Source organism: Blennius ocellaris (assembly GCF_963422515.1).
Source record: "Blennius ocellaris genome assembly, chromosome: 14".
Taxonomy (NCBI): domain Eukaryota; kingdom Metazoa; phylum Chordata; class Actinopteri; order Blenniiformes; family Blenniidae; genus Blennius; species Blennius ocellaris.
In genome coordinates, this window is record NC_137663.1 from 17,743,502 (window position 1) to 17,766,087 (window position 22,586).

Sequence of the window (22,586 nt, forward strand, 5' to 3'; positions counted from 1 at the left end):
CCACCTGATGAGGAGAACAACGGACTGGAGTCCAGCAGCATGGGGAAGGACGCGTTTGAAAACATTGACCCCGGACACTCTCTTCCCTAAATGTAATCTTGGCTGTGGTAGATAGAGGAGTATCTGGCAATAAGCTCTCAAAGCAGTGAATCTCAAGCAGCCACCTCAAAATAAGATTCAACTGAAAGCGGACAGATGGTGTTTGGTGAAATTGTATTGGGAGCATGTGCTGCAATCTCTTATTATCAGACCACAGTATGCACCACTGAATTAAATTTGATGTTTTTTTTTGCAGCAGCCTTTGAAATAAAATGCAAGTCATTTGTCCAAATTCTGTTCATGTGATTAGTTTTTTTTTTCCTCTGCAAAAATGTGCCTTTTTGCCTCAGAATTCAATCTGTCCATCAGTCCTTTTCTCTCAGACACCGAAACAGAGGCGACAACAGAAAGAGATGCTCAACTCACAAAAGCTTTGGCAGATTTTTCATGGATGCCACTGAAACACCCACTTTTGCTAATCCCACAAATGCATGTTGTTTACAAATGTTGCACAATTTGACATAGAAGAACAACCAGAACGCTGTTTCTTTACTTTCCCTGCCATGTTCCGTCAATTGTTTCTCTTTCTGCCTGTAAATAGCATCATTGACCGATCCAACTGAATCAGAATGACCCAATTTCATTCTTCTTCTTTTTCCCCTAAATAATGCTAACGTACTTTATTACAACCTGTCTGCTGAAATATTCATGTTGGGAGTTATTTTTGCGGCTGCATCTTGCTTGCCATCAAATCTGTTTATTTAAAGAATAGATGTGATTATGAGTTCTGCATCACTATTTAAAAGGGCCTTAAATTCATACTCCCAGACTTTTTCTAACTCTCAGTACAAAAAGGACTCCACAGCCAAAAAGCCACAAGCGTAGTAACATGAGAAAGTCTCATGCATGTTGCTGTGCTGTTACAGGTTGACCATAAGCCACATTTCTAATGAAACTGCATTCGGTCATCTAGATATAGGCTGCAAACGGTCACATTACAGCACCACATCCTGCTGAATGGGGTTTTCTTCAGTGGCTGGATGTAATAGGACTGGCTCATTTTGCCATTAGCGGTCAAAGGAATGACTAAATGATGTACATGTTTTTGTTTAAAGGTGTGTGATGGTTGAGTTACAAGCTAAACTTCAGAAATGGACAATAAAAATCCAGGCAGGGCAGTTTATCTGTGAATTCAATTTACGACGTATGATTTTCTCATTCTTCTTATGAAACTCAGGGAAACTCGAGAAAACAAAGTGAAAGATAAGCCAAAGAGGCCAAAGATCATTTTGAAGAAAACAAACATGAGTGATACTGTTCTCAAATCGAAACCTTCATGCAGACTGGTTTTAAGTCATTGAGTGAAACGCTGCGCGACTTTTCACGCTATGAGTCAGATTTCCCAACAATTACCAGAGACGATGCTACGCCCACTCCCACAATTTCTTCCATCCTTCTCCCCTTCTTTTTCCAGAGCCTCCACTTTGAAACCCCCAACACATGGTTCCAGTCCATAGATTAAAAAAAAAAAAATCCAAACAAATACATACAGTGTTTTTTTCAGGAAATGTTTGTGTGGTTACTTTTCTGGAGACGGAGTGGCGTAACATTCCTGTGCTCTGTGACAATTAAAATTTTGCATTGGTCATAAATTCAAAGTGTCCCAGGTTTCAAAAGGGGCCCTCCTGAGATTTATATGTGTCATTTCACTTTCCTGAAGTATAAAGAACGTAAGTCTAAGAGAAGCAGACCAACTCTAATGTGTGTGCGTGTGTGTGTGTGTGTGTGTGTGTGTGTGTGTGTGTGTGTGTGTGTGTGTGTGTGTGTGTGTGTGTGTGTGTGTGTGTGTGTGTGTGTGTGCGCGTTTTATGACAAAGACCCCGGCACTGTATCTGGAAGTAATCATCTGGTCCCGGCTCTGCCCCGCAGCCCCCTCCCTATGATGTAATTGGAGTTTTTTGCATGATTGTTCAGGAGGGTTTTCGGGGGATTTTCATTCATTCTTCTACTCCGAACACGCTGATCGTCTGTTTACGTTTTATTCACCCAAAGCAAAACTTTTCAAAACTTTTCCTGAAGTCGACGTTGGGAGCCGTGATCAGATCAATAGGTATGCAGCACATTGCAAGTCTGGGTGATGGGTGATGGGTGATGCCTCACATTCAGAGGGGAGTGAGTCTGGCTCAGTTTCAGACATAGCAATGGGGCCTCCTCCCGCCTCCACATACTGCTGAAACAACAATCCAAGCGTGTACTTCTTTTTTCCTTTTTTTTTTTTTTTTTTTTACAACTTTGAGAACTAATGCCTACTCTTGGTTTTTCTTCAGAAGAACAAAAACATTGTGGGAGGACTCTTCATTGGGGGAACCTTGACTGAGCCACATATTTCTGTGAACAAATTGAGCAGAGTCAGAAACGTCTGGCTGCAAGTTTGATTTTAGTGGTGAAATGATCACATGATGTGTAAAGATTACTGCTGCAAGCTGGACAAATGATAAACATGATGACATGGTGCAGAGGTCACAAATCATATCAGAAGTTAAAAAACAAAACAACAAGAAAAGAGGTTGAATACAGTTTTATTTTTGGGGGGAAAAATATAGTAAACCACATTTATCATTTGGGTTTTTGGGGGGGTATTAGGGTTAGATCCATAAATCTATAAATCCAAACAAATCAGCAATTCTCTCCTCAACCAGAGAGGGGCAGCAGGAGTCGCAGACCCTCCGACTCCCCCCCCCCCCCCCCCCCTCTCTCTCTCCTGGGGAGGGGAGTCTGAGCAGAGAGTAGAAGGTGGGAGGGGAGAGAGGGTCTCCTGTCTGCTCCTTTGTCATGGGAGGACTTCACTGAGACAGACGGAGGAAGACTGGAGCTTCAGCACAACACAACTTCTGAACATGTAACTGGAACATAAAGTAAAGGTCAGTGGCTTCATCATCGTCACGATCAGTGCGTTTTAAGATACAATGATTTATGCGTGTAAAGTCTGACTGCAATACTACTTTATTCTGAAGTTTGTACTTGGTTGCACTGCGTGCACAGATGTTGTAAGAAGTTGGAGCAATTAAATGAGAGAAAAACGCCAGAAAACTAAATTGAATAGAATTATGTTGTTTGAAAGTTAGGACATGAGAAAGTGCAGATGTGTTCAACTAAAAAGAAGAAAAACAAGTTTTTTTTTTCTTTTTCATCATTTGGAAATCCTTGTCTTTAAAGGTATAATGACTATTTTTTAAGTTTTCAAGTGTAGGTATGAAGTGTTGCTCGTTACAATTGATTCAAAACACCAAGGGCAAACTGTAGGTATCTTCTACTCTGTCTTTCCATCAACATACCTTAATGTAGATGCAGCTACATGTTTTCAACATCTGGGAAAGTACCACAGCTCATTTTCACTGTGTTCTTTACTCCAAGCTGCGCTAACTTGAAAATCTGACCAATTCTAAAGTTGTTGTCCTTTAGCTGTCAGTTGATGGGTGAAACATAAACAGTCTCAAAGTGCAATAATTATTAAAGTATTAATATAATACTTATGTTTGGATTTGTTGAGTATAGGTTTGTGTAATCAGCTGCTGTCTATTTTCTACAATTTTTGTCAGACAGCAAAAGTTGTACTTTATAAAGACACTTTTAAAACGTATTATCTTTGTCTTTTTTTGTAGTAGTAATGCATGTAAATGTATGTTTCTTTCTGGACAAAGCGTATAACACACACACACACACACCCCAGACATCAACAATCTGTACCTTGCAAGAAGAAACTGCTTATCTTCACAGTGTTACCACACGCTAGATGAGAACGGTCTCGTTGGGGGTCATTCCTCAAACTGTTTACATCTCCCTGTGTGTTTGTGAGTCGCACCACCCTGCTGGCCTGCAGCTGGGCCATGCTGTAAAAACCGCCGCTCCTGACACGGAGCTGGGTTTTTTTTTTTTTTTTCCTTCACCCTCTTTTTTCAGGCGGTCTGGAGAATGAACTCACGCTGATTGATTGTGAGACTGTGTAAAAGGATACCCTGCTTCCTGTAGGCCCTCTCTCCAGACAGCAGGGCCGGAGAGTCTTAGATCAGCCATCTCTGCATTTCTCTGTGGCCTGTGTATGTGTGTGTGTGTCTGGTTTTTAAAATTCCTCTCTAACCCGTAATAAAGTCACCTAATGTGGTCTCAGTGAGTTATTACAAGCACTGCATGATTGTAAAGATCGATTGATTTCATTTGATGCTTCTTCTTCTGTCGGCTTTCATTTGCACTATTGAAGCAAGTAAACCTTTTGGCACGCAACATCTTCAGTGGATCAGAAACTGCTGATTTGGGGCTGTATGAATGCAGTTGATGCAATAATTCAATAATTATCGAATACAATTGGATTTATGAAAATGTCAAGCAAAATGAGTCAAATATCAAGAAGGGAACATATCAGTCGCCATCCAGGTTTAAAACCCTGAATGTTTAACTCTGGCTGCAGCCTCTCTGGGGGTCTTGGGGAATACTTTCGAGGACTGCTCATGAATCTACGGTTCAACTATGGTAAAACCTTTTACTGAGTGCAGCGGCATTTCAGGCTTTTATTGGTATCAGTGGCCCAGACATAAAAACTTTCCTATGGATCTGTTTTAATACTTAGTCTTTTGGAAGGTTTTTTTTTTTTTTTTTTTTTCCTTTTCCCTTAAAATATGCACATCTGAAATATCTGCTTCAATTGTGGCATTGTTGTGCAGAGCTATGATGAATGAGCTCAAGTTCTAGATCTGTTTTAATCATTTCGTGGCGGAACAATGCTGTTGTTATATGTTACAGGAACACTCTGCCTCAAAACGTTAAACTGGCGGTTATGTGCAGTATTGAATTGCATCCCATTAGATAACATCAGTGACTGCAGGATGCTGTCGTGGTTAGAATTCTTAGCTCATAGCAGAAATATATGTAGCTTGTATCCTGGCTTGAGGGCCTTTTAGGTGTAAGTTTGCATGTTCTTATTCTCCTTTTTCTTCCCAAACAGTCCAAAAACACATGTTTGAGCTTAAATGGTAACTGTGTGTTGGATATAAGTGTGTGTGTGTGTGTGGTTCTCTGTCTGTCTGTGTTTGTCCTGTGAGGGACAAATGCTTGTAATCTGCAAAGTGACCCTCTGTGACTGAATCCAGATCATAGATAGCATCAGAATAAATCGCTTTTCTTTTCTGATTATGTTTTGTGACAGCAGAAGTTGCTTTTTTTTCATTGTGAATTTTTTTTGGTGGAAACTTTTCTTCCTCTCAGGAAACAGTGCAGAATCAGAGAGGAGGAGGCCAGTGTGATGAACACCATGCTTCCTCAAAGGAGTGCCATGGCCACATTGAGCTACGCGTCAGGTAAGACACTCAGATGATAAAGAGACCTCGAAGATTTGCATGAAAACTTTAAACTTTTTATCTTAAATAAGACCATTGATGTGGAAATCTTTGCTGCTCCATTGTGAGTGTCATCCGGTTCACTTTCTGTCAGCCTCTTCAGGTGTCATTTAGATCCATCTTTTATGTCTTTTTATGTGTTGTGTATCTACTATTGAACAGACAAAAGCTGATGTGTGATTGCCTCATCCATTAAAAGTTTGAATTGGTATTTGTAGGTGGCACACTGAGACAAGAAATCTCACATGCAAACAAAAATTACAACCAAAATAACAAAAATATTTTTAGAGCTTCAGGGATAAAATGTACTTATATCTGGTAAAATGTTGGAGTTTAAGTACAAAGTCAGAAACTACAGTTACCTACAGCCTCTGGGATTATTTTTAACCAACATGAATACAAGACGCATTTTATTATTGACCACTTTTTGGGGGGAAATTGGCTACCGATCAAACAGGAATATATACTGTGTATTGCAGGACCAGAGGCAGCTTAATGACGGTGAACTTGGCTGATATTGTGAAAATCTTCAACGAAATGGAAAAACGGTCTTCCCTTATATAACACATTTTATTGCTTCAGTCATCTCAAAGCGCTTTTCACAGTCTGTGACATTCCCCTGTTGGTGACAGTTTCTATGCAAGGTGCTCAACATCTATTGGGAACAATTTGGAGTTCTGTGTTTTTTTTCTCCCCCAATAACACTTAAACACAGGGACAGACTGGGATTGAACTACTAACCTATAGCAATTGGAAGCAACTAAGCCACAGTGGACCAAAGGGACTAAAGAAAAAAGATTTAGAGTCATCTGGGGGGGTGTTTCTTTGACCGGGACCCTGAAACAGCTTTTTAGCTCATCAGTCCACTTCAATAAATTTTTGATTGACAGACTTCTTACTCGTGTTGTTAATTTTGATCAGCTAAATAAAAAAAAAAGAAAAATAGAAACAAACAAAAAAACATACTAACAACGCCTTCAAAGTTTAAATGAAACATAAGAATTCACATGAGCAGAGTTGACGTGTTACTGAGGGAGTTACGACGTTCTTGACGGCTGACTGAACTCAGTAATTCTTTGTCTACCCGGCCACCCATGACGCAGGTCAGAGTCCTCACGCTGTTCACTTAAATATTTAAGTTGTCTTCCTGATCCCTCCTGCAGTCGAGACCATGATGAATTCTAGCTGGTCGTGGTCCACTGGCATTCTTCCATTTTTAGAAGAAACTTAACCACTGATTGAGCCAGTGTTTGTATTGGGCTCAGAAGTGTATGAGCACACATTCCTCACTGGTTTCCCCCTTCTTACTCAGCACACGTGTGACAGTACAACTTTCTGCTGATCTGCTGCTTATAGTATTAAAGCAGTTACCTTAAGCTTCACTGTTTCATTTGATCTAAAAAGTGACTGGATTTCATGCTCGGTTGGCTTTCTCTCTCCTACAGACTGCGTGAAGATTGAGCCTCACAGCAGCAGTGGCTCAGTGGGTGGGACGTTGCTGCGAGGCTCTCGCTCCAAGGCAGAGCTGCAGGACCTGATGGAGACGTTGCAGCGCAGGAAAAGCGCCCTGGAGGCCAGCCTGAGAGCAGCGGAGTGCAGCCGCAAGTATCACAACATGCCTTCGGCTGTAGGAGCCCAGTCCAGCAGGCCTCTGTCAGTCCTCAGTAACGCAGAGCGCCCTCCGTCGAGGAACTTCTCTTACATGAGCAGCAGCAGCGTGCCTCCATCTCCCCGTCAGGGCGAGCGCCAGCTCAGCTCCAACGGCTTGCTCCGTCACTCCCACTCTCGCCATCAGTCACAAGACAGTCTGCTTCTCTCCAGCGCGCCAGAAGGAGGTGTGCTGCTGGGCTCCTACGGGGAACCCGTCCCACGATCTCCCCGGGTCAAAAGCGGAGCGGCCAGTGTGCCGTCCAGTCCGCGAATGGGCCGCAGGCTTTACTCTCAGGGCAAATGTGGAGGTGACTCCCGCCAGAGGAAGTACTCCACCGGCTCCCTCAGCAGCCTGGGGTTGCATAGCCGTTCTCTGCCGCGGCTTCACAACGCAGCGGACCCACCTGCTCTGTCCCTGCCGTCACGCCACTCCGTGGGCTCCCACAGGGCGGTGGTCTCAGCAGGGCAGCGGCGAAGTCTCTCCTCGCTGGAGCAGCCTCCAGATGTGACGGTACCTGCCAGCATGCCCAGCACGCCCAGGAGGGCCAGCCTAGCCTCTCTGAGCTCTTTAGGTGTGGACCTCGATGGGACCGGCTTGGATCTGGGCTTTGGGGAGAGGAGGTTGTCGTTTGGGAAGAGCGGGCTGAGTCCAGGGCAGAGAGTAGGCAGCATCAGCTCTTTGAATGGCAAAGAGGAGCTGAGAGACTATCATCAACACCAGAGAGATGAGCGACTCAGGGAGCAGAAAGTGCAGAGGCTGGTCAGTCTCCTTCTCAGTTTGTCCTATTTCACATCGTCATCGTCATTACAGTTACCAGTAACATTGATATTGTTACATAACCAAGTGTGAATCCCTTGCCTGCAGGAATGCCAGCGTCTTGAGACCATCTTAAACCTGTGCACAGGATTGGGACAAGTAGTGAAAGATCCAGCCGGCTCAGGTGTTTCCGACCTGCAGAAGATCAACAAGGAGTTGGAGAAGCTGCAGGTTTCGGACGACGAGTCCGTCTTCTCCGACTCTCCCAGCAGCACAGCTCAGGAGAGCTGCTTTGGGGTCAAAGCCAGAGCCTTCCAGCTGTCTGAGGAGCAGCAGGCCGGCCAGCGGCAGCAGAGCGGCTACAGAGAGGCCAGGTCCCACTCGCCCGCAGTCAGCCTCAACAGCAGTGCCCCGTCCCCTTCTACACACCACAGGAACAAGGTAAGTTTCAGAAAAAGGGGTGAAATCAAGTTAGTAAGATCAAGAATGAAATGAACATACAGTTTATCTAAGTTGCAAAAACTCACAATACTTAAATCAAAATACCTAAAACATTCCACATTTTACTCTCCCACATTTTGCCAGAAAGTGGTACTTGCATGGTTGTCATTGATGTGACCAGGTGTTTTGGTATAACAGTTAAAATGGAATTGTCAGCTGTGGCACTGGCATTGCGGAATTATATCATGATATAGGTATTCTATGTCAGAGGGCCCTGTGAAAACTGTTATCAGGCTGAAAATACAATAGATTGCGATAGATAGATAGATTTCTTTTCACTCTTTTTTCACTTCTAACTGTAAAACGAATTACTTAGGAATAACTTCATTAAATAGTGTGTGAGGGATTTGAGTCACAGCTACTGTTACATTTAGCCTCGACCCGCCATAACAGGACCCTTAAACATGTTATGTGCATATGTGCCCTGTTAATTCCTGCCACAGGATGAGTGGTAAACAGAGTGAAGCTGTTGTGAAGACTAATGGGAGACATCCCGTCTATGGAATGCAGTCAATATGACTTCTGAGCTTTTCTGAAGTTGTTTGTTTACTCGTTGTATTCAAGAGTACTTTCTTACTTTCTTACATGTCATAGAACCAAACAGAAATTTAAGTTTGATCTGTTGTGTAAAAAAAAACACATCCACAGTGTAACTTATCTTTGACTGGTATGAAGATGAAAAGTAGAAATGTGTTCAACCTAAAGCATCCTGAAGAAACTGCACTACATCTGCACACTGTAGAGTAATTCTACACCTAAACCGTGACTGAAGTTGAGGCAGATTCATGACACAAATTATGCATTTTGTAACCCTGTGCAATGAGCAATTTGTATATTTCCTGTTTATGTGGGTCAGTCAGACACATAAACAGGAGAATGACAATTGCACAAGTCTTTCTCTCTCTCTCTCTCTCTCTCTCTCTCTCTCTCTCTCTCTCTCTCTCTCTCTCTCTCTCTCTCTCTCTCTGTGTCTCTCTCTTTCTCTGCCACTGCTTTAATGTTAGAGCCTAAATCCAGTCCCCCGTTACCCTTTCTGGAACCTCTTTCGCTCGTTATTTAATGTGTTTAATATTCTACATTAGAAATCTCAGCTCCAGTGATTCTGACTGTCTGGGCGGCTGCCTTATCCTGGGATACTTTATTTTCCACTGAAGAGCAGCGACAGCATTACGTTGTGTCTGCTTTTAATGAAGAAGTCCTGGTTTTGTTTCAGTACTCAGCCATTCAAAGTCTTGAAGGAGGAGGAGGGGGGCAGGAAATGACTTTATCCCATGGAGAATTTGTCCACATATGTGTGTGTGTGCGCGCACATCTGTGTGCGGGTGTGTAAATGGAAGAATTCTTGTGTATATGCAGGGAAAAGATATGCATTTTTCCAGATGTTTTGAACTTTTCTCGCTCACATAATGAACTTAAGACCCTCCAAAAAAGAAACAAAGAAACTGTAGGTTACTCAAGTATTCAATCTTTGTTTTATAAGAGACAAAACTTGAATTTATCAAATTCGAATTTTAAATGAAGCCCATCACCTTTGCTTTGGGTGAGTGCTTGTCAGAGATTTACAAGCCCTAAATACCCATTTGTCCATCTCATACATTCTTAGGAGGAGTGTGTACAGGAAGAAAGAGAGCTCCCAGCCCATCATGGAAACTATAAATCCAAGAGCTGCTGGGCACACAAACCTCTCACCAGAAAAAAATATATATATAAAAGATCACCCAGCTTCTCTAAAAGAAACAAGCCTGATATTACAGAGTATCTTAAATACACCCACACATGAGTATGAATGAATGTTGGTCGGAAGCTGGTAGATGGAGCAATATGTGGGAAAGCTTCAGCGGGACTGGCAGAGGCTTGCGTGATAGAGATTTCCATTACACCCACTGCAAAGGAATCCTGTCCGTGTTGCCAGTGATCCAGCTATGGATGAGTTAAAACAGCAGCAGCAGCAGCAGCAGCTGTTGTGTAATTCAGTAATGATAAAAAAAAAAAAAAGTAAATCAATGCACCCGCAATATTTTATTGGAAAAATGTATACAAGAAAAAATATGTTTCCAATGCTAAGTTACCAAAATGTGATTTTATAGTTCTTTCACGGAATACCAGTACACGTTCATCTTGTGAATGTCTGCGTTCACATGGTGTGGAGGCTCCTCCAGGGCCGAGCGTTGATATGCATTCCCGGTGTCATTTCAGCCTTCGGAGAGTGTGCAGCTGAAGCAGGAAGTAACGCACATAGAGGAGGAAAGAATTCAAGTTCTAAACAACATCGAGGAGCTGGAGCAAAAGATCAAAGACCTGGACAACCAGATGGAGGAGTCTGTCCGCGAGGTACCAAGCACGGTGCAGTCAGTAAACATAAATAACACCTGAGCACTGAGACTCTGTTTGTGCTTATCTGCTGCGAGAGAAAACCCATGACCATCGATGGTAGGAAAGTATTCTGCAGCAGTTCATCACACTACAAAGTGATAAAATGAGCTGCCTCGAGCACAGTGTTGATGAACGGCAAATAGATCACTTTGACCCTATGATTCAATTGCTATTGGCGGAATAGGACACAAATATCACTACTATCGGTGGATGGTTTAGGCGTGGCCATGAGGGATGGAGTGAACGCGCTGAACGAAAGACGCGTCCGCCTTGTGCTGCTGCTCTCTGCAGATGGAGGTGGAGTGTGCTCTGCTGGAAGGAGAACAGGAGTCGGAGACGGCCCAGCTGCAGAGGGAAAAAGAGCTGCTGGAGGAGCTCAAGGGGAAATTACATAGTATTGAGAAGCCGAACCACGCTGAGAAGTCACAGGTACATTTACGCAAATGTGTACAACAATAGGACCCAGAGAAAAACGTCTTGGGGGGAAATGTTTTTCAATCAGCGATGAATTTGCATCTTATCTGGCATCTCACTGAAAAACAACGATGACATGATGTTTGTTTGTTAGTAATCGTAATTTTGAATCCTAAACAAACAGTGTCACTTCACATCACTTATGCAGTTTGTGTGGCAGATAGGATTCGATTAACAGTAATAGACAGCTAAATGAAGATGTGAACATTGCAAAATGAGAACAATAAGAGTGTTAAGAGAAAACTGTGCAAGAAAAGAGTATTTTTATTGCTTGTTTGGTGAGTGCCAGTTTGGAAGTAGCCTTCAACATCATAAAATGTGTAATACATCTCTTAGAAGTCAGATTTGTGTTGGTATGGAAACACACGGTAGGTTTTATGTAGCAAAAGCCTATGCTAAGGGATATTGTCTTAACATTGTCAGGAGTAACAAAAGACGAAAATTAATTATACTCTGCGTCGTGTTACTTCTTTGTGTAATGATCCCAGAACTTGATCTTTAATAGGAACTCGCCTGACGGTGGTCAGAGGTGATTTAGGAGAATACAGATTTATTATGTAGACACGGGCTCTTAGAGACTGAAACCACAGTTCAAACAAATAATCAGAGTTCGGTTCATGTCAGCCACAAGTTCCTTGAAAGGGATTCAGTTACCTTTTATCCAGAGCTATACATTTTCTTTATTTTGTAAAAGGAAATGATTTCAGCAACCAAAACAAGAAGGATCCCAAATGACTTTGTACCTGTCATGCCTCATGTCTTATGCACAGAAAAATAAATGTGTATTCCCTTTGTGCATCACGCCTGCTGGCTGCCCAGTCACCTTCAAAACAGTGTCACCAACTGTGAAGGGCATGTGTTTGTTCCTTATTTTATAAGTTATTAGATTAAATCACCAGAACTTACATAAAAGCCCATTCAAAAACATTTGTTTTACATTTTTCATTTATATACAACTTGTATTTGTATTTTTTTTTTTTATCTTTACTGACTGAGGAATCTTTAATGTCCTCGCCTTTATTTCTCTTCTCACGTTCATAGCTCCTGTTACAGCTCTGGTAACCCGTAGAGCCACATCTGCAAAGGGGCCCAAATAATTACTAGGTATAAGAGAAGAACTGCAAACAAATGTGACTTCACTTTGGTGGGAAACTGAAGTATGTTGAAATCTGCCATCAGTTTGGGGAACATGAAATTTGAATGTGTCCGAAAGAAATTCCTTCAGAAAAATACACAATATTTTTTGTTGTGGTTGATGTTGTTGTATTTCCAAAACAGTGTGTTTCCAACTTCCATCCTTTCATGCTTCCAATCCTGCACTTTGGTTTGTTTTTTGTATTTTTTTGTGAGTTTCTATGGTTCTCTGTTGTTTTTCAGGAAAACGGGGAACAATCTAAAAGTTCAGAGGACTTGGAGTTTCAGAAGTTGGAAAGAGAAATCAAGCTGGACGAGGAAAAGGAGCATCAGAACCAGGAGCTGCTACGAGAGATCGCTGATTGTCAGCGAGTTATCGTCACACGCAAGGTGCAGCAAGAAAGGTTCAGTGATTGTGCACGGAGCATGAATTGCATGTATAACCCTGCTGCATTGCCGGCACTGAGTCACTCTAACATGCATTTTTCTGCTTCAAGTTTATGCAGTTCAAAATGTCAAATTATAGAGAACTGTAACAGATGTGATGCTTCCCTTTATAGTTTACCGATAGTCTCAATTCAGGACATATAAATGGAAGCTAAAGAGCAACATTTGGGTTTTTCATGTAAAGGTGACAATCAAGTGGAAGATTTGGAGATAATTTAAAATGACAGAAGAGGAGTCTAAATTCACAAAACAGTGCTGATTCTGTATCCTGCCATGTAGCAAGTTTCAATGATGATTTTTCTTTTTGAGTGGATCTTTTGTTTAATTTCTACATTGTGGTTTATTGTCATTAATCTTACTGCAGGTTGTGCATGAAAGTAGAGCTGCAAAAAAAAATGTGACATTTGCAGCAGAAAGCATGAACTAATTACAAGATTCCGGCAATGGTAAGCGTGCAACACTGAAGTATGAATGAATCATTTGGTTTATCAGAGAAAGAACTTTCTCATAATGAGAATTTGCTCTTGATCACTCTGCCGCTGCCGCTGCCGCCGCCGCTACTGCTAAGTTACAACACATATCTGCAGTACTTGTCTATTTCTTTGCATGGAATTGCTTTATGTCTTCTGAAAATTGACAGAAACTGCATTGTTGCCATATTCCTTACAGGAGAGGCTGGCGACACTGAAGAAACAGTCCTCTCAGATTGTGTTACAGACTCAGCAAGAAAGAGAGAATTTCCAGAGAGAGAAAAACAACCTGCTAATTATGCTTCAGAAGGTAAGAAAATTGTCTGCATGCCGATATTGTAATTAGTACGTTTTTTTTTGCTTTCTGTACTGAGACGGTGTCTGATGTCTGCAGGAGCGAGAAAAGTTGGTGTCTTTGGAAGGAAAGTATGCAGAATTGTCTGAGGGGCAGAGCTTCACTAACAACCCTGTTGCCATCAAAGAGGTAAGAGTCCGTGTCAGTTACGGTGCAATAAAAGTTTTTATTTCCATCACTCTGCTCTGTCTTTAACCCATTGAGACTTAAGCAGACATCTTGTTCCTTCAGCTTTAAAGCTCAGAGCAACATGATTTCCATTTCTCCATTGTTCTTCTGTCAATCAATGTTTGCTTGTATTCAATATATATTAAGCTCTAGAATGAAAAGAAAAAAATATCAGGCATGCTGGTGCAGGTTTTATGAGGTAAATCAAGACTGATCAAACTTTCAGTACTTTTAATGATCCTAGTTGTTTCAGTCTTTGTGATTCCTGTGATTTCTGCTCTTATTGCAGCATTTGCAGTCACTGAAGGAAAGAAGAAGAAGCAGCAGCAGCAGCAAAGAGAACTCTTCACAAGCGGGTGACAGCCTACCTCATAAAAGGAACCAGCAGCTCCTCACTCCATATGGCAGATCCCTGGGACGCACACTTTCTCCAAAGGTTTTTTTTTTTTTTAAACATTTGTTTAATTCAACCCGAGCCTTTGCGTGCCATCTTCAACAGGATGAGAGTGGATGTAAATGAGATGAAAAGTGATTCTGCTAAATAAAGATCAATTGATCCTCCAAGAGGTATCTCACTTATTTAAAGCATATACTGCATAACCACTGATCATTTTGAAGGGACTGGACTTATTCTGGCCTGCTGAAAAGGGGATTTCATTGCCTTCATAGTTTGTTTTTCGAAAATTCATTGTCCCTCGAGACTGATCCACCCAAACAGGAATTTTCAGTTTCGGCCTGTAACACCCTTCCAGCTCACTAAATAATGCACCATGCCGTTGTGTTGTGGTTGTAGAAACGGGCCCTGAACATTGTACGTTTCCTTGCTTTTTCTGTCTCAGGCCCACCTGCCTTTGACCCAAAGCTCCAGCTGTGGCAGTGTCATCCCGCAGGGCTTCAGTTTCCCCCCGCGGGAGGTGAACTCTCGCCGTCTGTCTAAAAGTGAGTCAGAGCACCAGACTGCCACATCGTGTCTGTATCAGATCCTGCTGTACTCTTCCATGTGAGTCCAGCGCTGAGCCTCAGGCTGTTTGCTGGTATCAGGGCCGGAAATGCCACAATGATGCAATAATCCGTGGCACCACACATAGGAAGCTACATCTAATACAGATCTGATATAGAGGCAAACATTCAGCTTATGGCTATTTTTGTGTATCGTACAGAAGAGGAATTGGCAACCAGCTTCAAACACAACATAAGCCTAAAATCTGAGTGGATGACTTTTTCATTTTACAGTTTAAATGTTTGAAGATTAAAGGCATCCCAATGGATAGTAAACATTGTCCATCACATCTTGTGGTTTTGCTGGAATACTGTGATAGTCTGGTGTTACCGTAGAAGGGATATTTTGATCTCAATTGGTAAAATTAAATTTAAATGAATGAATGAATGAATAACCTGTGCTATTTGAATAGGACCCCCTTTTTGAATGATGTTTTTTGTGTGGTTTCTAAGGTGTTTTGTATATTCATTACTTCCAGACACCAGACAGCTTTACACGACAGACAGTGACAGAAATAAAATGGCAGTCATCTCATAGCTGTTAAGTCAAAGTACTGTTTCCATCACGCTGAGCCAAATAAAATATCTCTTTTCTTCTCCAGATTGATGCTTCACTGTTATTCGCTCAGTTTACAAGGAACATTTCTTTTAGAAGTAATTTGTTCAAGATGCTCCACCGCCACACCAGCTAATTTAATGAATCTCGGCCCCGTTGGTGTGATTTGGCTCGTTATTGTTACATCGGGCATGGGGTGGGTATTTCCACTGCGTTATTGTCATGTTCTCGTCTTTCAGCGGGCCACAGTCACCCACACATGAGCGAAGACAGACACAGACGGAGTGATTTCTGCAGCAGGATGATCCCCGAGCCCAACTTGTTCCTGGACTTCTTCTCGTATCCAGACAACAGCCAGGCCTCGGACACCGTCAGCGTGGACAGCTCCGACAGCCTGGAGACCAGCTTCTCCGCCTGCTCCCCGGATAACATTTCCAGGTGAGGCAGACACATACAGAGAAATGACAAAACAAAACTCTTTCAGAAGATTTCTTTTTTTTCCAGGATCAGAGGAAGCGAAGTTATATTTTTAGAAATTGAGTCAGCAATGATTTGATTACACACGATGAGCAAGCAGAATTACATTTTTTTTTTGGTTCTCAAAGAAGCTGTGGTCTCGTGTAAAAAGTAAAAGACAGCGATGTAGTGGTTGGCACTCTCACCTCACAGCAAGAATGTTCGTTTCTGGGTTTCAGTCCCACTGTGAATAAAAAAGGATTTTTAGTTTAACTGCTGCTGTGACCGTAGCTGTGATGGAGAGTTTGTCTCTCTCTGTGTTTGCCATCTGACAATCTGTTGACCTATGATGAGCCTGAATTGAACGGAGCGATATCTAACAATAATTGATCAAAAAGAACTTTGAATACAAATAAGTAGTAAGCGTTAATCATATTCAATTTCAGAGTTTCATAGAAAGACCGAGTTGAGCAGTTCAAACCAAAAACGCTCTGCGCTCCCTAATTTAGTTTGTCATTGTTTATATTTTGTCTTCCTCCTTTACCAGGGAAATGTTGTGTCATGAGGACTTATGTGTGTTTGTTTTCACCAGTGCCAGTACGACAAACATGGCAAAAATTGAGGAGATGGAGCGTTTACTCCGAGAGGCCCAGGCAGAGAAGCTGAGACTCCTCGAGCATCGGGTAATGAGCCCAAAAGGTTTCCAAGAACTCATAGAGCCTCTTGACCAGTCTGTTGGACAGCAGATGTAATTTACTCCTGTGTGACACGGCAGGAACGAGAGATGGAGATCCGCAGGCACGCTTTTGAGGAAGAGCGGCGAAGAAGAGAGGAACTGGAGAAACGTCTCCAGGAGGAGACATGCAGGAGGCAGAAACTCGTCGAGAGAGAAGTGAAGCTCAGGGAGAAACAAAGAACACAGGTATGGTAAAGTTGGCCGGGTTCCTTTCCTGCCATTAGCGTCACATAAATGTTTTTGCAAGAAAACTGTAAAAGGTTTTTGTTTTTGTTTTGTTTTTTAATCTCATTTTATTGCTTTGTCCATAGTCCAGGCTGTTGACTCGCTACCTCCCTATAAGGAAGGACGAGTTTGATCTTCATGGCCACATCGAGGCAGCTGGACACAACCCAGATGCATGCTTCCATCTGGCAATCACTGATAAAACCTGTCGAGGATTCCTGGTCAAAATGGGCGGCAAGATTAAGACGTGGAAGAAACGCTGGTTTGTCTTCGACCACAACCGCAGGACGCTCACATATTTCGCAGGTGAGTAATCTTTTCTTTTAGGTCTCTGTTGATGTGCGAGTTACTGCTGCAGTGAGGTCACTGTCAAGCTACGTCGAGATAGTCGGGAGGCTGAGAACAAGCTTTGATCACCGATGTGTTTATACTCTTGGCTGCAGACAAACACGAGATCAAGATGAAAGGAGTCATTTACTTCCAGGCCATAGAGGAAATTTACTATGACCATTTGAAGAATGCACACAAAGTAAGTGTGATTGTGCGTGTGCGTCTGTGACTGTGGCATCCTTCACACAATATTTTTAATCTTGACATATGTTTCTACTCTCCTTTTCTCCCTCCCAACATCCTTCGTCTCATCCCTCTCCCCTCTGAACTCCCCCGTCATTCCACCCTCTGTCCCGCATTGCACTCACCTCTGCACACAAGAGCCCCAACCCCTCGCTGACCTTCAGTGTGAAGACCCACGACCGGGTGTACTACATGGTGGCTCCCTCTCCGGAGGCCATGCGTATCTGGATGGACGTTATAGTGACTGGTGCAGAAGGACACATGCACTTCATGGTGTAAAATCCAGAGACAAGAAAATGTGTCTGTGATCAACGTGATTTAAGTAAGAAGACGTACAGCTCTCGTTGGCTCATGGCCAAGATGGATTTTCCTCATCAGATTTGCAAGGGAGAAAAAAAAAAAGAGCTTTTGTTTAGACCTGCAGCTTGCTATAAAGGAGCTTGGGGTCAACACAAGTTCAAGTGCACTCTTTATAATGCAATCATGTCTGATGCAGGTCTCGTAATTAAGCTATTAGTATACACATACATACATACATACATACATACATATATAAATATAATGAGTGGATGTAGCACAACTAAATCTAACAACTGTCACTAGTCTTTCTTGCAAAAAAAAGTCAGATTACGAACTAACATTCTTAAGCACCAACTGACGACCAGGAAAACGTCTAAATAATGAAAATCAACCTCTGTAACATTTCCGAGCTGCGGTGCACATTGATGCTGCTTGTTTTCATTGATGCATCTCTATCTGACAGCTTTCTATAAACAAACCACCTTCACGTCTTTGTATTCCACCTTTTCTGTGCCCTTCATTTCTGACTAGGCTCCTCTTTTTTCCAGTGCTTTTAGATTTCAGTCATTCCTTTGATTACCAGACAGCATCAGTGCATCGCAGCTCCCTATTTCAGCAAAGACAATCCCTTTTGCAAAAGGTACAAAAATGCACATATATATTTGAAATCAGATTTAGTACTTCTGATGAGTTCTTCATTTTGAGTGCTGCTGCCTAAGTCAACTGCAAGCATAAGCTGACCTTGTTTGCTTATTTGAGACAAGGCTGTAAATATGCAAACAGAATACTCTGTTTGCATCACTTTTATTTTGATCACTTTATTTTTTCCATTTTAATATCAGTAAATAACAATAATTGTTGGTTAATATTCTACTCTTGGAGGGCGAAAAATGGCTCAGATCTCAGTGGTACCGTGTTTCATGTCTACGACGATGCAGCTAGCTCCCTCTATCTGTAGTGATGGAGGCCAGACATGTTGAGGCCATGTTGTGCAGAAGTGATGCTGCATGTACTGCATCACCAGGTTCCTCCCCCTGAACTGTTTCATTTGGTTTCTCCACCAGCAGAGGTCCTCCGTGCAGAAGTATTGCACTGGGGTGACGTAATGCTCTGGCTGACTCACTTACACACAGCTAAGTAAGGAACAGAGCCTCGATCATCCTTATTTTTATTACTTAGACTTCAAATACATGCAAACCTAAGCACATGTAATATCAAGCATGAAATTTGCTTTTTAAGAGCAAAACGATTTATAATCCTAATACCAAAGCTTTTTTATTTTTTTTGAAAAAGTCTATATTTGACCTGTATATTCTCTGAAGCTTTGTATCACGTTGACTGTATTTGATAATGAAGGAAGACTTTTAACAGTCAGTGAACAGCTGTTAGTTTCCTGACTGCAGGGCCTGATGTTTTTCCTTAGCTGGATGAGTTGTGGTTAACTCCTGCAGAGCTGGGAGGGTTTCAGATGAGTTGTTGCTCTCGCTGGATGAAGAAAGGCACTTGTCAGTTAAGCATCTCACAACTGTTGTGTAATGCACAAGACATACGCCTTGAAACCAATGAAATCTCCACATTCCTATATATTTTGAACACCCTTAGGGTTTTTTTTTTTTATTGTGTACATAAAACTATTGTGATTTTTTTTTATTGAAAATATGCTATAGGTTTTTATATTCCAAATGTGTCAAAAATAAATCATTGTGAATTTGAAATACATGTTTTGATTAATTCTGCCTTTGTTTTGAAAATTGATTACAAGCTTCATCAGCTTGTATAACCGAATTGGATTGTATCTTTGAAGGAAAAAGACATTCACAGAAGTTTAGGTTTACAGGCCCGATACTTTGTGTCATAACAGGGAAATAATAAAATTATGCAAGCGATGCGCTCATGTCTTATCTATTATCTTTTTAAAATTATCCCTGAAAAAGTTCATATATTTTTTCATATCCAAATATCTTTCGTGCATTAATGCCCCTGTCCTCAGGATATTTTTGTGATTACTCAGCAGATCAGCACAATGATTTGGTTTTTAAACCAATACTGCTTTAAATATGAATGAGCATGATTTAGCAACACTGAATTTTAATGAATCATTTTAAGCCTTTGGACTATCTAATAACTGGTCCTGTGTACTGCTTGTGCTCATTAAGGCACACATGTTTTTTAAACCCCCCCTCACTCACTCACAACTATTCATTGGTTGACCTAGTGGGGTTGGCATGGAAACGCAGAATGAAGCATGCTAAATTAGGTACTGGAGAGGCACGTCTTCTCTCCAGAGGCAGAAACAGACACAAACACATATAGACCACAGGACGTCAGGGTGGTCTCACTGCATCCTGGGTGCTTTCATTTGAGCAGCACATTTGTGGTGGGTGAGTTGGGCTGGTCTCAAAGATGGGAAAACCGCTTGCAGGGAAACCCATGAAGCGACCTGTAAACAAAGGTGCTCTCACACTTATGCAACACAGCTCAAAAGTTCACTCCAACATGTTCTGTGGTTGTACTGCACTCAAGGCATGAAAGCCACGTTGCTGAGAGAAATCATGTGGATGCGTGCTAACAAAAGGCAGCATTCAGTAAATATGTTTGTTAAGCTTTTCTCTTTGAAACTGTGAGAATCATTCACACCAGCAGTCAACTTTACTGTACAGCGTGATGTAATTTATCACACTGCAGCACAGTGTGAGTCCTTAGAATCGGATCTATGTCCTAGCATGTCTGAAGTGAACTCACAAAATTTCATACACTTTATTCCCAGATTATAGGTGTTAATACAAAGCAAACATGTGTTGTAGTGCCCGAGGGGCAGACTGTTCTTGGTGATGCCCTCTTTATCAGCACCTGGTGTGATGAAGTCCTCGTGTTTTTCTCAGGAAAATGGTGGTCCTCTATTCTCAGCTCACAGCCCCTGGCTTCAAAGCAGACAAAGCCCTTTTTGTGTCACCTCTACCATCACTTTTTTTTTTTTTTATCAAACAAAATAAACTCACCCCTTAGCCTTTACTTCTTATTTCTAGCAACAGACCTCTCTTCCCACAAACCCATGACTACGATCAGCATCTCATCCTTAACCTCAGCTTTTACACTTCTCACTCTTTGCTGTGAGAATTGCTTCTTTAGAATTTCCCAGAATCAAGATGGCTTTTATAATCGGCTCCAGCCACGTCTGTTATCGGCAGCGATATTGAATTTTGGTCCGCAGTCAAACGATCTAATCAGTTTGAGAGGAAATATTCAACACATGCATTAGGTGCATTTTACACTAAGAATAGCAATGACACACATACTCCAACCATTTCCCTGATAATAGGGTCTGCGTGTTAAAGCGTTTTCCATTGCAGCTGATTGGCTAGCCTCTGCTGACATTCATGTGCTCACTATTCAGGTCAGTGAGCTTGGAGTGTGGATGATGCATGACAATCTGAGCCTCAGCTGTAGTAATATATAGAGTGAAAATGTAAAATGTGTGTCATCCTCTCTGCTTTGATCCTGATTATTTCTGACATGACATGAGAATGGGAATTCCCAACCCATTGACAGAACCAGGAAATTGTAAATATGCGAAAGAAATGTAATGCACAACTTCAACAGATCTTATCTTGCTAAGTACTCATACTGTTTTATTGATTAAATATGAAACAGAACAACATAGATAAGTCTCTACACAGAGATACTGTTCTGAGTATAACTAGGGTAAAGATGTGCCAGTGTACGAGCTGGAGATCTCATCTCACCACCCTCTGTCTCTGTGATGCTTGAATGTCCACGGTGCCATTCTCAATGGCTGCTGTCCACTGTCCATTTCTTTGAAAGGAGTTATTTCCATTCTGCCCTCGGAACAACGGCCCCTTCCCACAAGTCACAGTGAGAGCTGACATTGTTACATATGAGCAGGCAGACACACTGTACAGTTCAACATTTTGTGCAAAAATTAATGGCACATTTTCTGCTACATAGATCCAGAGACAGGTGTGGAATGTAAATTTGGTTGTTGCATTTTCTTTTTCATACATTAATAGAGCTCCTGCGGGGTTATCTCCTGGCATAAATAAAAAAATTTAAAGGGACGGGTTATCATCAAAGAGACTTGCTGGAAAGAAAGACAAAAAGACTTGACGATTCCTACAAAAAGTGGGAGTAACAAAAGTTAAAATCACTGTAGAAAAGACTGAACAAAGTCTGAGAGTCTGTAGGAAAAGCACCCTTTCAAAGGCACTTGCCCGTGTGTGAGTGACTCTGTTCCCAGGCCGCCTTTCATCTTGCTTATCCTCAGTCACTGACGCTGCTGCGTTCAGGTGTGGCCCCGAACCTTTCCTGAGAACACATCCAGTTAGCTGAGCACCAGAGGGCCCGGGTTGTTACTTTGGCCCCCGCAGAGATGTTTTGTGCTTGAGTGCTGACAGCCTCCTCGACTCTGTTACTGTTGCTTACGTGGTCGTGAAGCCAAGAGATGAGAGATAAACAAGCCAATAATAGCTGTATAGAAATGTGAATTTTAAAAATTGCAGTATTGGAGGGGAAAATGCTGCAGTCTGAGTCTCAATCTGTAGAATAGAGTGATTCAGTCCAGTTATTTTCTTATCTGAGAACTGCCTGCAGATGCAGGTTTGTTACCCACCCTGCGGACGGGAACCTTGGACACTGGTATCTTGGTACGAGGGGGTTCCTTTGAATGAGGAATTTGGGAGGCTGTGTGAGACTGCGCACTGTGCTTCACTGGGATTTTTGAGTCGCGTCCTGAACTGGCGGAGACTTTCGGTTGTTGCGGACTCTCCTCTGGGCTGTGTTTCGATGGGGGCGATTTTGCTTCAACAGCACTATTTTTCGTTTTGCTCCCTGTATCATGTGAGTTGAAATGGGGCTTCTCTCCCTCAAGCACAGGAGTGGGTGGGTCCCCGATGGGCTCGTCATCAGCATGCTGGCTGTCCCGTACAGGCAGCTTCCCCACTCTACCTCCTCCAACAATCGGTATTT

The 22,586-nt window shown here is 42.2% G+C and overlaps 1 protein-coding gene across 1 annotated transcript; it reads left to right on the top strand.

Moving 5' to 3' along the window:
- Window positions 1–2,839: 2,839 nt before the first annotated feature.
- On the top strand, window positions 2,840–19,318 carry LOC308139700 (pleckstrin homology-like domain family B member 2). Its single transcript, XM_080509190.1, has 17 exons — window positions 2,840–2,960; window positions 5,299–5,390; window positions 6,875–7,839; window positions 7,945–8,277; window positions 10,534–10,668; window positions 11,002–11,139; window positions 12,562–12,708; window positions 13,435–13,545; window positions 13,630–13,719; window positions 14,048–14,194; window positions 14,598–14,697; window positions 15,553–15,751; window positions 16,362–16,452; window positions 16,545–16,691; window positions 16,817–17,036; window positions 17,174–17,259; window positions 17,442–19,318. The coding sequence occupies exons 2-17, from the start codon at window positions 5,336–5,338 to the stop codon at window positions 17,580–17,582; spliced, it is 3,105 nt and encodes a 1,034-aa protein (XP_080365316.1). The 5' UTR covers window positions 2,840–2,960; window positions 5,299–5,335; the 3' UTR covers window positions 17,583–19,318.
- Window positions 19,319–22,586: the final 3,268 nt, after the last annotated feature.

What these genes read in the sequence shown, in the direction of transcription:
- LOC308139700 (XM_080509190.1), top strand. Translation starts at nt 5,336, where the DNA reads ATGAACACCATGCTTCCTCAAAGGAGTGCCATGGCCACATTGAGCTAC. An exon ending in CTACACACCACAGGAACAAG is followed by an intron (nt 8,278 to 10,533) that starts GTAAGTTTCAGA and finishes GTGTCATTTCAG; the next exon opens with CCTTCGGAGAGTGTGCAGCT. An exon ending in ACCACGCTGAGAAGTCACAG is followed by an intron (nt 11,140 to 12,561) that starts GTACATTTACGC and finishes GTTGTTTTTCAG; the next exon opens with GAAAACGGGGAACAATCTAA.